Here is a 15,961-nt window from a genome sequence, read left to right on the forward strand (position 1 = left end):
TTCTGGTTGTGCTTTATGTCACTTAGAATAGGTGGTTCATATACTGTTTTGAAAATAGAAAAGCTTTTCAAAAGAAATACTCCCTGCATAGGGATCTGCTCATACCAGAATTTCCKTTTTATATGAAGAGACTTTTTAAAAAAGAGTTTATTGGCCATTTCTCTTCCTGGTTTTTAAGCTGATGACATAATCAGGGYTTAGAGCATAGTGTTTCAAGAAGTCTGCTTATATGTGAAAGTCAGACTTAAACGGAGTATTACAAAGAGAACTATGTTATGGATTCTTAAATATTTTGGGGGGTAACTAGGTCCAAGTTTGCTCTCATTTAAAGCAGCACAAGAAGCATTGTAGGGCAAAATCTGAGTTTACCTCCAAAATTGCACTTAATTTCAAGTAAGAGTGACTCGGCTAGCACTGCAATTTCCTGGTTTTGAAACAAGCTTGGTRTGATTATGTTATCATCTGCCATATACCCACACTGTGGCAGTAAATACTCAAGAGCTGTAGACATCTCGTGCAAAATTGCCTTGTATTTCAATGTGCACCTGCACACCCCAACACTTGTGAACTCAGTGAACCACATGTGGTGACAGGAAGAAGCAAAGACTTTATTTCGTGTTACAGTGCACAAGTATCAGAAATAGTTTAAGCTTGAAGAACCTTTGCTTCAAAATCTTTGCTCTAGGACTTTCCTATATAAATGAAGAATATTCCTTTGTTCCTGGGACTGCGTTCCCCTCTGAGGATTATGTCAGTACAAACAGTCGAAACCTGGCCACAAGGCATCGCAGGACCACCACACATACATTCTGCGAGGTCCATGAAGGTGCTGGACAGGGCCAAGGCTTTGGAACGGAGGTTAAGGCAATTTATTCTGTAGACAGAGCAASAGGTTGGGACAACCATAGTCCCGCTGACTCGGGGTGGTTGTTGCACTGATGCATCGTTGCCTAGATTTCACATTCCTACTCAAATGCACTTCACGTAGCTCTTTTATAAAATGCTTTCTTATAAAAACTTTTTAAAGCTTGCTAAGGTAAGTTTATTAAGACAAACAGACCCAAGTCTGTGGAGATGTGCATACATTTTCTTGATGACTCCTTTATAAATGTGAGCCTTGTATTGAAAAGGACAGATCTACGAGAGGAAAAGAAGGCAAATGACCCACAAGCAAGTCATTTTTAGAGCGGAACTTGCAYRAAGCAGGCAGATACTGCAGTAACAAACAGAAGCGGTGGCAGAACCTGCTGTTGCTGTTGTGCAAAATGGTCACAAGGGGAAAAAAAATTCCAGAAAGACTATTATTTCATCTGTATCAAAATGCTCTGCTTGGATTCTCAAGTCAACCTCCAYAGGTGTGGATTTACACTACCAAGACTTGTCCACAACATGCCATCAGGGCTGCCTCATGTAGAAAGAGCCTAATGCACTTTAGCAATTCTTTCCTGGTTTGGCTTAACCTCTCTCCATATGTGTAACTGCATTCTGAAGTCTCCTGGTTTCATGTACTTTGCATCCTTTCTTAGAGACATTTCTGTCCTTTTCAAACTGATTTTCTGGTACTAGAAAAGGAAAAATTATACACAGCACAAGGAAACAGATATTAGGCTAATTAAAACTATTCAGAATTTCTTTCTTTTTTATTCACCAATTTGATTTCCAATAGAATTTAGTTAAAAGTAAAGACATTCACAGAAGATGCTAGGCGTACATACATATTTTCCTTCCTTCATTCTAACTTACATGCTGTTGCTTTTAGAAGGTAAGGCTTCTGTTTCATTTCTCTAGGATGGATAACCAAACATGATTAACAGAATTTAACTGCTGCTTTTCAAGAATTACATCCTTAAAGGGTCATCATGCTTGCTGAAATGTAAAATAATCCAAGGGARAAACCATATTAAAAGCTATTGCTTATCATACAGAGAGTGCTTCACATTTCAGCAGATACCATGGAAATTAGATGCATCTGCCATCAAAGGACACACTGTTTTAGATAAAATGTGACTATATACTAGAGTCTTTTAAACTGAATTCTTATCACTACAGTAAACTTGCACATACACACCACTGCTTTGGCAATCTTAGTAAATTGATAACAATCCTTCTTTCATATACATCATGCCAGCTAGAGCATGATATTAAAATGCTGCTATACCTTGAAGTGGTAACTGCTATGTGAGATGTAAAGGGTATGGGTAAAGTTTCAGACAAACAAAAAKACAATGCAGAAATGCTCTAGTACCAGTTAAAGATATATATTCTTATTTAATACATCTGAATCTGCTATCAGTAAATACGGAATATGCAGTGTCTGAATGATTTTATTAAAAAACAAGACATTGGAATGTCCCTCTCCCCCCAAAGGCTGCACTGATATCAAAACTCGATTTTCAGTATTTTGACTCTTCGGAGTTCCATGACTCATTACCTGGTGGTCTGTGTGTGTTGTGAATGAGGATTCAAACATTGCTTACGTTATTTCACTGAGATTCCTAATTCTGAGCCCAATCTTGCTCTCTTCAGAGTCGGTGGCAATTTTGCCATTGGTTCCAGTGGAATTGGGAACAGGCCCTTTAGAAGCACAGCTGGCACACTTCAGTCCTCCAGCTAGCACAAGGAATTACATTTTCCTCTGCACTGAAAATAGGTGAAGCAATTAAAACAGCTGATAAAAGAACGAGTATTTTAATATTACTTGAGAAAGTACAGTTTTATGAAAGCAAGATCCATTCTCCTYTCAATCAGATTTTTCCACTACAGAAATATGGTTAGTACTTAAACACTACAGATTTTTGGCACAAATAAGAATGGACAAAGTAAACTAAGACCCTTGTTTTAACTTCCAATAGTAGAAACGCAGAGGAAGAAGTCCTAAGAGTATACATGATGCTAGCAAAAATATACATGGTATTTCTCCGAGCCTGCTCCTCCTTCATTCCTAAGACTGCTGAGTGGTCAGCACTTATAATTAGACACACACCATTCTTGAAAATGGTAAAAAAAAGAAATACAAAGCAGGCAGCCAGGAAGTCACCTACAGACATCAAATGCCTGCACAGATCAGCTGCTAGTCTACAACATCACGGCCAAGGTCCAGTTTAAGGAGATACAGAATTGTTAATGCAGCTATCAGGAAGAATTCTGATTAATTCAGAGTGGTTGTAGAGTTATAAAAGTGTCGATCAGAAAAATAATGACAAATTTGAAGATTAACATAATTTCAACACAGCATTAATTAACTTCATGTAAAGATGTCCCTGGAGTTCAGTTTAATGAAGAGATACAGATGCTTGCAACTTGATTTGAGAAACTTAAACCCTGTTGTTAAGAAATAAACCCTGAAACATTYGAATTTAAGACACCAATTTACAGCTTCCATACGTGCACTGGTCCAAGGTTATTTTCAAGAGATACTTGCCTGCAGGGTAGTGAGACATTAGCTGCTAATCTTTAGCAATTCAGTGGATAGATGTTGCAGACCTCACTACCATAACCCAGAGAACTGTCAGTAGTTTGGCCAAAGGCTCAGGTAGGCAGAGACCTACCGATGTCTCCCTGCTAGCTCCATGCTGAGGCACTTAGTAAATCCGCACGGCAGCTGCCAGGTTTGTGTCTCTCATGTAAAGAGGCAGAGGATTCTTGTCTCTCAGGTTATGCGAGTCTGGCCTCCCTCCCAAACACTACATTCAGATTAGAAAGTGAACAACTCAAATCCCAGTCTATGCAAATGATGATATACTCCCTCCTCTTGATAAATTGAAGTTATAGGCAAGTTTAAAAAAAAAAAAAGAAAAAAAGAAAGTGGACTGAATTACCATTAAAAATCAARTTAAATATAACACCATACAGAAAAGAGAACTCTCTCAGTCATACAAAAAAAGACATCTGTGCTTGAGACACAAAACAACTGAAGTACCTTGCTGAATAGTTAGTGGTGGAGGCTAGATTCAGTCCATGTTGTGATGTTCTCCAAGGGGTGGACATTCATCTTACAYCCTTGATTAAACAAGGATAAGGGCTCATCCACTCAATTAAGCACAAGAGAGGGAGAGGTTAACTCTGGAGGTTAGGCAAAAGCCTGCAGAGTGCTACAGTGGCAAAGGTGGCTTTCATTCCTACCTGAACCCCTCTGCCACATATTTACCTGAGGAACAGTCAATATCTTTTTTTTTTTTTTTTTTTTTTTTTTTTTTAAAATTGACAGTGATTTATGTTAAGTCCAAATTCATAGAATGAAGAAATCAATGAATTTGATTTGGTTTGAAATCTATGTTCAGCAAATCCAGAAGAGAACTTTATGCTACCATCATTAAAATCAAACTATTTGGTTTTGTCTCCCTATCTGACAAATTGTGCTTATAAAATTCTTGCCAGGTAAGACTCCAATATTTTCCTCTCCCTCTACAGAATCTTTTGTTTATTTTATAGTATCAACTAGAAAAATGAAGGACACAAAGCAAAGATAGAAGAAAATTAAAGATGGCAGCTCTGCTCAGTTTATCAGTTTGCAGATCTGAATTCAAAAAATAAATCTTTCTTACAAGCAAAAATGGATTAAACTGTGCAAACTAAACACATCAATATTAAAGATTAAGTAAGTCTAAAACTCTCACGAGCATAAATACTTTTAAAGAGAAACTCTTGATATTGTTTCTGTGCTTCTAGTGCACAGGAAATGCCTTGCAATACATTCATTTCTTTATTCTGTTCCCCTGTACAAACTACCCATATGGACTTAAAATTTCTATCAAACCAGACCACTGGAAAACTGTGTTCCTGTGCAGAGGGCAAGCTAAAGCCACTTTATTGCCATCAAAGGATATTAGCTCTTCAGACTGTCCCTTCACTGTTACTACAAACTGCCTGCCTGCATCTCAGCTGGCATCTGAAACTCCCCTGGTCCGGGCGACCCCGATCCCTGCTGCACTTGGTATTGTCCTTGCCGTTCTTAAAACGGCCTTAAACTAGTAAACTAGTACTTAAAATAGTTCAGGCAAAACTGTGGACTGAAAATCAACTCTTTTCTAGCACTGTGTGCTTCTCATTTTCTCTCTGGGCAGAGTTTTCAAGCTTCTTTTGTTTTGCCTTCCTGCCCGAGAGGACACTGTTAACAGCGGCTTTCTTCCGAAAGGAACCGAAACAGAACATTTAAAGAACAAACTGCTATGCCAAAGTTGGAAAAAATATTATGTGAAGCCRTCCGGCTCAAATGCATTCACTAGAGCTGTACTAATATTTTTGCGACAGCCTATAAAAAAGAAACAGAAGCAAACGAGGTTTGGCTCTAATTCCCTACTACAACGCTTATGCCTAGGTACAGGATACGGCAACATGTCACGGGCAGAGCCGAGCTTAACCCGGCCTCGGCTCACCAGTGGCAGCATCGCCAAAGGTACAGAAACGGACTACATCTACAGACTCGCACAGCATCGTCGTCCTTCAGAGTCCAACAAGGGAACGGAAAACTAAAGCGCCCTGTGCTTTACCATACTCCTCTCTGGTGGCGGCAGTGGTGGTGGYGGTAGTAACTGTATTTTTACATTGCTGATAAGTAGTGTGCACAATCGACCAAGTGCCTGGGTCAAGAGGCTGGTCTCCGACAGGGCTGGCACCCACTGATGGCATTTTGAACAAACTGGCAAATAGGATTTGCATTGAGCACCAACTCGCTTCTCCCTGTCCCCCCTCCCACCCTCCACCCCGCCCCAGCTCAAACCACACCGAAACGAAGCTTTGTACGATGAAGGTTGGGGATTACGGCAACCTGTCTGGAAGTGACTGGCCACGATGGAAGAAAAAAACCAAAACGCCGAGAACAACGCTCCGTCGCTTGCTCTCAAGACAGAACTATCCGTGTTTTTAAAGAGCTTTAAAAAAAAAAAAAAAAAAAAAAAAAGTAAAAAACCCGGCCCTGCTGGTCATCACAGGCATTCAGAACACCTCTAAACGCACACAGAAAAAGACAGGTATTACTGGAAACTTTAGCCAATGCTGAAGCTGTAAAGCTGCTCTTTGCTGTAGTTGTTTGGATACAGAAGGGGCAATTTGCTGTAAATAAATATTAAAAAGTATTTCTCTTAAATGCTTGTGATATTCTTTTTTGTTTTTCCTCCAGTCTCAATGTTTGTTTCTGCCACTCGCTCCACCAGTTGTGCTGATTTTCTTTTCTTTTCTTTTTTTTTAACCATACATGTGCTCAAGAGTCCGAAGCAGTTTTCTGTCCTCACCGAAACAGTCCCCCCGTCCCCCCGTCCCAGCTGATGCCCCCCGTGCCCCGGGCTCAGATGAGCCATTCCTTTTTGCTCTCGTCGATGGTCTCCGTGAAGTTGGGGTCATTGTTCATGATGGCCGCGTCCGCGCTCTCRGCCGACTCTGCCCCTTTGGCCTCGTTGGTGTGGTAGGTGCCCTTGTGGCGAAACATGTAGCGGATGAGGAACACCAGGGTGCAGAGGATGGTGAAGATCACCACAGCGATGACGCCTAAGCAGAGGAGAGGAGAAAAGATGGGACTAGGGGAGAGAAACGCCACATGTGTTGGGCATGGAGACACTTCTCTACACTTTCTAACCGGATGGCCGCGCGTGTCTATCATAGCCCCCCAAAAGCGCCCATAAAATTCATTTCATATGTTCACCGTTGGCTCACTCCACTCRCTAGGCACCGGCTCATAACTACAGCTTTACCCTTGGATCTGTCCTCAGCTGCGCCCCCTGCAATAGCCTGTTAGGAGTTCAGCCCTCTGATGTAGAGGCATTGTACATTTTGTCCTCCTAGGCATGGGTAAGCATGTGCTAAAAAAGCACTTCTTTTTTTGACCCTTCTCTRCAAATGTGTATCTCCCAGGTGAAGACATCAGGTTCTCGGGCTGAAAAATTGTGTAATCAGCCAGAAATATTTTATGCCACTTTTGTTAACTGACATATTGGACAACCAGGTTGTTCAGAAATGGTTTGCATTTTCTAAGGAATGCAATACTATCCTTGTAGTATTGTAGGGGGTCAAAGTATTAGGGGAAAGTTGTAAGTAGTAATAAAAATAAAATAAAAAGGAAAAATAAGATAACAAACTGAAACTAAAGCTAATAACCTAAATCTGGGTATGGAAACAAAAACCTTCAAGGGAGACATGGGAAAGAAACATGAAATTCAATCAAGCTGCACATACATATATTCAATTGATATAACAAAAAACCAACATCAGCATGTCATTTCATCTGCATCTAGAACTGATCAAAAATATTAGGCTGATCTTTGAAATAAAAYTTCTACATCCTTTCAGAATATGACACAGTGATGAAGTTCTGTCATGAAAGTTACAGTGCAACTCTACTATACAATGGGACAGGGCAGACAACTGCATGTGTGCATAAATTTAATTAGGATCTTCATTTCTGAAGATGGTTGGCCAAAAGGTCCTCATTTAAATGCTAATTCATGGCCAGTTCTGGAATTACTTAACCTCACCTGGAAACCTATTTCATTGAATGGGATTACCAGGCACATGAGTTATACAAGAAGTTAGCCCCTAAAAAACAAGGTAGGATCATGAGTGATTTTTGTCAAGAGTACAACAAAGTGTTTGAAATATAGTCATGCTGAAATTCTGTAACAGGGAAAGCATCCTGCCTTTTCATAAGAATTAATTATTCTACAACATAAGTAACTATACCAATATAGCTCTTTGCGTGGATGCTTAATACGTAGATTATGAATACTATTACATAGATTTGGTCAAAACTGCATATGAAGGGACAAATTAAATGAGAACAAGTCATTTTATCAGAACAGTGTGCCTGAATGGAATTACATAAACTTCTGATTAGCTTTGTTCTGGTGCAGTTTTCCCACATAGACAGCTCTTAATAAATAGCCTGAATATTTTACTAACTACAATTCAACCTTCACCACCACACTGCAAAGTATCTTACAAATATAGATGTTTTTCCTACCTCCAATAATGGCAGAGTTTCTGTTAACTCCATCTCCTATAGCTTGACCGTTGTACGGGAAATCAGCACTGGCTGTAAACAGGAAATTAAAGAATCATGTTCTAACAGCAGTGAAACTTCACACAGTAGTTCAGAAATGCATTCATCATCCTCAGGTACAATTTGAAGAAAACTGTGGTATGTATTTATCCAAAGAAAAAGAAACAAYCAAACAAGATCTTTCCCTATTATCTAATCCCTCAAAAATTGCTTCCTCTTCCCATTACCAAAAATACAAATAAAATAAAGGAGGTACCAGCAGTAAACATTGTTGTTAATACAGAATGGCATTTGGTTACTCTATTAACATAACTTCAGCAAGATTATTTAGCACAGAACAAAACCAAACATTTTCTTCAGCAGCGTGTGATCACAAAACACCATTACAGAGATTTTTGCCTTTGTCACTGCTATCCATGAAAGCACTCAGCTGTTTCTAGGATACTGCCATTGGGTACAACTGCAAGTTGTTCAAAATAAAAGCTGCTGTCTCTTTTGTTGTTGCAAGCCTAAAATAAGAGAGGGGCAGCATTTTCTGTTTGCCAGAGCCTTACAGCAGAGTTACCAAAGGAAGCATGTGCTGGCACCTTAGCTGTCTAGCAGAAAGCCCAACATGACAGCTTAACTGCTGCTAGAGGTGCTTTTGAGCTAAGATACCAAAATGTAAATTGGAGCAGCTGAGGCATGGCAGGCAGGAGAGATATCAGGAGAAGATAGCCTCCAGCAGACAGTGAGGAAATTAAACAAAGTTCCCTGAGAAGATTTACCAGTGCTTATCTGTCAGAGACCTGAAAAGGAGAGAACTCTCGTGGCAGAGCTGGATGAAGAAACTAGAGCAGGGCTAGAGTAGCATCTGGATGGAGGTTTTGGGTTTAACCTCCAGAAACATCACAGAGAATTTTCAAAGGGAATCTCATCTACRAAACCTCTCATCAACATTTTCTTTGTAGTGAGCCATAGCAACGAGACACTGCACTGACTAAGCAAACCCAAGGAACTAGGCAAGTGGCTGTAATCACTCTCCTCTTTATCACCAGGAACATGGCATTGATTTTCAAATAGAAAAAGTGTTGTTAAAGGCATTTAATTGGAGAGCATTAAAATTAATCAAGGGTATGAATTACTTCTTAGGTCAGTATTTAAGACCCAGCTGTATTTTCCTTTTTGGTGGATTAGGTGACATTGCAATACTCTGTCTCAACAGGCCATTGATACATTCACTACACCCCAAAACTGGCTAAGGAATTCAACTGGTTTTCTGTTAGAACATAGGAAAAACCTTAATAAAGTTCCTTTTGTATCCTGAGGCAGCTGTGCAGAAGAATGAATGGCTTCAGCTTGCCACACRGCCCGAAAAGAGTTTTGGGGCTAGAGTAGCCTCCTATGTGTGTACTCTGGAGAGAGTCAAACCAGCTGCATTTGGCAACTAGCTGTTGGCTGGTAGAGCCTCTGAAAGGAAACAAAGAAAGCATTCCTCAGGACTCAGTGGAGGTGGCCCAGCCTGTGGTTTTTGCCAGCGGCACTTGCCCTTGGACATTCGTTAGTAATCTGGCTTCTGAAAACAGCATTTCTGCACCTCTCTAAAACAAACTAATCTTAAAAAGAATGTAAAAGATAAACAAACATCTGATTCCATATCAGTTTCCATTCCCCCTCCCCAAGAGGGCCTCACTGTGCAGGACTATGAATGTTTCCTACAGAGAGATTTTAGCAAAGGGTCCATAATCCTTACAGCATTGAAAGGGAAGGGCTGGCAAAGGGAAAATAGACTCGAAACTTAGCCCCCCTGCTCCTCACGCAAAATCATAAAGCCAATTGACTCCTTTTAGAAAAGCCTTAGGCCTGCCAAATTTTAAGGAAATTGCTCTCTCCCACCRTAGCCCCAAAGGACGCCCCTTGCCATAGAAGCTGCACATGCAGTACCAACTCCTACCCCTCCTTGTATGGTTGGCATTGCTCTCGTGTTTCTCTTCATAGAAAATCTTAAGATCAACAATGATTACAGTTCCCCCTTAYGACTGTGTAGGTCATATGACCACAGTTCCCACTTATGACCGTGTAGGGAACRCTATCTTCTTTTTTAAAGGTTGTTAGGGCAGTTGTACAAGTGGCGCATGAAGAAAGAGTAAGGCTGCCATTGATGGCAGCGTGGTCTCTCCTGGGTTGCCACATCGCAACAGCTATGTTGCAAGATRAAATCCTGTCAGATCGAGGAACAGGGCTTATGATGCTCAGTGAGTACACCACAAGATAGCAAAGGCATGTGAAACTACACCCTTGATCTTATCTCAGAACTACTGCTAAAAGAAATGGCCCTCACATCYCTGTCTGTGGGTGCTTCCCTTTGGACCCAGTGATTTGACAGGCTCAGGAAGAGCGGCCCACTGGATCAACAAGCAGACATGACTCAGTCTCTCACCTCCAAGTCTGACAAGGAAGAAACAGGAATATGTAGGGGACAAAGCCACTGCACATCAGGTCAGACTATGCATACGCAACTGCTGAAGTACCAGGAGCACTGTAATGAAAAAGGGAAGTAGATATATGTGCATCTTTTGTTAAAGCACCTGCAGGAGTATCAACAGATATTACCACTGTAATTCAYGAATTCCTGTTCTGTTACTCTTATGTCAGCAGGAGGCCTGAGCAAGCCTGTTAACTGAATATATTACTATTCATAGATAGAGAGGGAGGAAAAGAACTTATTACTGTCTCCTCAGGTGAAAGCTTCCTTGAAATTCTTCAAGACAGCAGTAGCTTCTTAAGTGATCAGAAACAGCTAAAGGAAAGGGTTTGTACAAGAGTAACGCTTTCAGCAGCGATTAGGCAGAAGAAAGTCTGTCAAGCTGCATCTTTGACCCACCTAAGGGAGATTAACCAGAGTTTACTGTAACCAGCAAGTACCAAAATGCTGGTATTTTGGATATCAGTTACATCAGACACATGGATTTCTCTGACCTTACTACAGTTCATTCTTCTGCAACATTAGGTARCTTTGTCAAGACAACTAACGAGATTCTTTCTTCCTTTGCTGTTGAAATTAAGTAATTAAATGAGAAAAGAACATGTTAGGATAACCTCAAAAAGCAGCAACAGTAATACCATGCTCTGGTAAAAGCACAGAAAAATCTAGAGTGCCATTCACAGATTTTCAAGAGTAACCCTTAAGGTATTTCAAAGTCACTGGTCAGATAAAATGAGAGTCACTACTGACTCTCACCTTTCATGGGAATCTGAATCACAGTGAGTGGTGTAATAACTAGCTCACATGGCTATGACATGCAGTTGAAGTACTTGATGAGTTGCTAATGGGCAAGAGTATGCCTTCATTTCTCCACCACAGCTGGGAACACTTCTTTCTTGTTCAAATCCTTCCATTATCACTGTGACATTAATTTTAACTCCATGTCCCAGCAAGATCTTCCTCACTGCCTTATACTTGTACCTCAGTAACTTCAAATGATAACTTGCCTGGAGCAGATAAGTGTTACACAGCTGCAGTTATTTTATGTAGCTACCCCGCAAAGCCAAAGTAAATTTCTTGCTCACAGAGAGAGCAAGTAAGTTGTAGATATAATATAAGGTGGGTGTGGGAAGGATATTGTAGAAGTTTCCATCTAAATGCAGTGCTACCTGATTGTTAGCTGAGGACAGACATAGGACTATTTAATATCCTTTATAACCTGGTCTATACAGGTTGCTTCAGAACAACCGATTCCCAGACGGTTTGGAGACTGTACTGGAAAGGTTTCCTTTCCTCAAAAGCTCTTTCTGAATCTACCCCAACCTCCTCTGAGCAGCCACGGTCTCATTTGTGTGAATCTAAACATGGAGAACATAGAAACAGGCTTTTAATTCGTCTTGGAGAATAGTTGCATGTTGGTTCAAGAGATGCACCACTAGTTTCCTGAAATCCTTTGCTTATGCCACTGTGACACAGAGCTTATAGCCCACAGTCTGTAGTCAGAACACAAAGAGATTTTTTTTTTTTTTTTTAAAAGAAACCTACAGCTACTGCAAGGATGTCCTGAAATGTTTTAGGAAAYTCTAAGTTCACCCATGGAGCTGGTTCCCTTCCAGAATTCAAGGTGAACGCTGCTGTTTTTTTATACCCTTTCTTTCCACAGTGGGACATTGGACTTGCCTCAAATATGAACATCCTTAAGTTAACCTACGTGAAAGCACACAGCGTACTTGGTTGTCTTTCTTTCAGGGACTGCTGTTGATGATGAGATAGTTTCAAAGACTGCCAAGCAGTACATCTACAGAGAGTCTAAACTGAAATTTTACGCTTTTTTACTGAGTGGTAAAGTCTCARTTGAAATATTGCATGCAATTATGATCACCTAACTAAAAAGAAAGATACAGTCCAGATTTGCTCCAAAAACAGAAGAGCAGGCACAATTACAGGTCTGAAACAAACAGAAGAAAYCTATGAAATACGAGAACTAACACATATTGTGCTACTTTACAGATGTGCAAAATTTCAAGACAAAATAGGTATTTTCTCTCAGACTTCAATAGTAGATGTTAAATGAGCAGAATTTTCACTCTGGACAAATTAAAAGGCTTTTTAGGATAGAGGTGACAGAGGTCTCTTTCAGCAAAATCATTTTTAGAAATTGACAGCCAGAAATTCTTCACTTTTAATGCAAGTCACAAAATCTTTTACATGAAAAGATAAGGTTTGGACATTTCTCTTTTCATGCATCCAAAGCACAAACAGAAAAGTTGTTTGCTGAGAGCTGCCCTATGAGCTATCACTAAGACAAGTTACATTGCTGTACACTGCTAAGTCTTTCCACCTTGCACCAGGTATATACATCAKCTTGTGTTGACTGTGTAGTTTACAAATATATAACTGTGCAAGCAAGCAGTATTTTAAACACACATACTTATACAAAGATATGTTGAGCACTCATGAGATTATTCAACATTTACTTAATTTTGAATGMCCCAATCAGAAGCCTTCAGCACACTATTTTTAGACTTCTTCAGACAGCTTTAAGAACAGAAGTCTGTTTCTTTCCACAAATCTTATAGAAAAACTAGCTTTCTAAATTAGACACGACATGAATATTAAGTTATTAAGACCAATTCTGATTTCACATAAATATGAACTAGGAGATCAACTAGGACAATTAGATCTGGTGATTACAAGGCAYAGGAAACCCTCAGCTATCAAGACATTAATTGAAAGTAGAACAGCAAGAGAACAAAACAGAAACAAATGTTAGATATCATTCATTGTTCCTAATTCTCTTTTGAAACCATATATACAAGAGGAAAAACYGTGATGAACCAAAATGGAGCCTACAGGGATAGCGAATGTTCACAGAGACCTTAGGATTTTGAGAAAGCCCTTGAAGCTAATCAGTTCATTAACATATTTCTCCATGGACCATAACGTAAAGGAAAACAAAGGCAAGCGCTCTGGCTGCATTTTGTCAAATTTTATCAACTCTGCCAGTCACATGAGGCAATACTACCATGGCTGCAAATTAGAGACTGCTCCTCATTACATATTGTAAGTACAGAAACTTCTTCATTAACTGCTTGACTCTTGATAATAGAAACAAATGGGTAGTCACCGTCAYGTTACCCATCCTTAAGAGATCAGATTGGAAAAGAAACTCAACACACGCAACTGACTAAGCAAGAGTAAATAACTCCCTTACGCACTGGTCTTCATTAAGGCTGACCATCGCAACCTGTAGACTCYGGGCACTGTCTCCAGCTCACTTCCCCGCCTGTGCCCTCCCATCTCCCACCCCAGCTCTTGGCTCGCGCCTGGCTCTGGCTCCCAACTTGGACCCCAGCACCCTCTCAGCAGATCTCCGTAAAGCAGCACAAGACGGTCTGTGGCCTTTCTGTGACCACAGGTGTCCTCGCTGTGTTGAAGGCCCTTCTCRAAACACCCATCTCCTGCTGCCTGGGCTCTCCCTTTTAGGGGACCCTAAGCCACTCCRCCTGCCTGAGCTCCTCCTGGCCGTGCAGCCTGGTCTTCATGGTGCAAACCAAGCCATGGCTCTCGGCGAACTTGCTTTCCCTCAGAGGAAACCATTTCTCTTGGCTGGGACCGAGTCTTTTACCAAACTATCGCTAGCCATGACCCTCACYCTGGCCTTGCGCCTACAGCAGCGGCCCTCTTTAAAAACATCAAAGGGGCAAGTTGGAWGAGGTAATAAGTTGCTCATGCTTGACTCTGTGCAGAGCACTGCAYCTATTTTTTTGCCCTCTGTTTTGAAAATAAATTCTTCTTTTGTGAACCTTGAAGGATTCCTAAGACAAGGCAATTATAACACTTCAGAAAGAGAAGAAAAAAAAAGCTGAAGCTGTATTAAAAATACCATTGACTTTCTACTTTACCAGGGTAAACTTTGTATTGAAAGTTCTTATCATTTTTTAAAAAATAATATATCTACTTATATTCCTAATCTTCCAATCTGAAAATGAGAATGGAAAAAAAAACTATTCCTGCTTTTTAAGGGATTTAAGCACAAATTCTGATGATAGTACTTAGAATTTACTTAAAGCTCCTCTGACATCAGCTTAAGTAGGATGGAGATAGGATTGAGAATTTAGCTGGAATTGATTTTACTATTAAAAACTTCCATTTTTAAGTCACATGTACCAGCTAAAGATACTTTTACTTTATTAGGAGATGCATCCTTGCAGCTTAATCTCTCCAAAATCTATTCTGGAAAAAATATGAAACAGGGCATAAATTCCTGCACTGATAATTTGGATGGGCTAGATGATTCTCCTTTGATTTCCCCTTTTGTACAGTCACATCCTGTTAGTTTTTTCACTTGGTTTGCACACAAGCAAGTAATTGTGCAAGGCAGTAGGTAGACAAAACCAAAACATCTTCTAAAGTTAGTAAYTAATGCATGTATACTGTGTAATTTTCTTCCTTATTTTAAGGAAGATAAGGGAGCAGATATTTACAATCAATTTGGGATCTTGCTTATCAGCAGCTTCAACTTCAGCACTTTCTGACTGCGAGGTAGTATGTCAAACAGTTGCTGTGCCAAAATTCCAATTGATTTGCAGCACATTAGAGGGCCTACATCCATCAAAAATAAAACTCATCTCTCTTAATTCCTCACCRTAATGTCCGTATGATATTGGGTCTCACTATGTCTCCAGACAAGAACTGATAATATTAGTCATGCTGGCCTAAGCTATCACTATCATGAAARTTTTATAAGCAGTGCTTACATTTCACCTGTTAAGGAAGACAAACAAATACTTCCTTTTATAATTAATGTAGAATATGAAACGCTTCAGTGCTCTCAAGGGAACAGTAGAGTTAAGTGCTGATCAAAGCCTAGCTGTATGCAGCTAAACACTGATAATGGAACCACAGGGAATACGTGAAAGAAGGAAAAAAAAAACAAAAGGAAAATATCCAGCCCAGTGAACAAGAGGACAACCAGCCTTAAGTAAAGAAATCTTCCCTATGGAAAGAGCAAGTAAAGTGGAGGGATTTGGGTTTTGCAGTATGCATAAACAATAAATGCAGTAATTGATATTATCCTTGATAAAGCCTTTGCTGACTCAGGCATTGTATATTATCACTTTAGAAGTTGCCATTATACATCCCCCTATGGCACAGAAAGCCTGTGGAGCTAAGTCTTGGTATTGGGGTGTGTGTGTGTGGAGGGGGGAGGGGGCAGAAATGGCTTTTTTCCCCCCCCCCACCCCAATGTATTTCATAATAAAGTTACTATGCAATGAAGAAGCTGTTCTCTTTCAGTTCTCTATACCTGGAATTTTATGACAGCTACAATCTATAAGAAAAAAAATGATGAACTGTAAGTCATTGGAAGAAAGGAGTTCTTGCTGCTATGATTCAGAAAACAAGATCAGGTTCTGCATGTCTAGTGTTTATTTTCTTCTTGAACAGGAAAAGCTTGAATTGGGGAKGAGGATGGAGTTTGACTGGAGAGCTTAAATACGCAGTTT

At 40.1% G+C, this 15,961-nt stretch overlaps 1 protein-coding gene across 2 annotated transcripts in view; it reads right to left on the bottom strand.

Moving 5' to 3' along the window:
* Nucleotides 1-6,264: 6,264 nt before the first annotated feature.
* The window catches only part of CNTNAP2 (contactin associated protein 2), a 1,098,090-nt gene continuing 1,088,393 nt past the window's right edge, over nt 6,265-15,961 (bottom strand). For both annotated transcript variants that reach the window (XM_085320206.1, XM_085320205.1), the window contains 2 exons: nt 7,952-8,023; nt 6,265-6,483 (listed from right to left, as the gene is read on the bottom strand). In XM_085320206.1, coding sequence (XP_085176332.1) covers nt 6,284-6,483; nt 7,952-8,023 — 272 coding nt within the window. In that variant the 3' untranslated portion in view covers nt 6,265-6,283. The remainder of the gene's footprint in view (nt 6,484-7,951; nt 8,024-15,961) is intronic.

The sequence above is a fragment of the Rhea americana genome, unplaced genomic scaffold (assembly GCF_003343005.1).
Source record: "Rhea americana isolate MKP2758 unplaced genomic scaffold, rheAme1 scaffold_62, whole genome shotgun sequence".
NCBI classification, from domain to species: Eukaryota; Metazoa; Chordata; class Aves; order Rheiformes; family Rheidae; genus Rhea; species Rhea americana.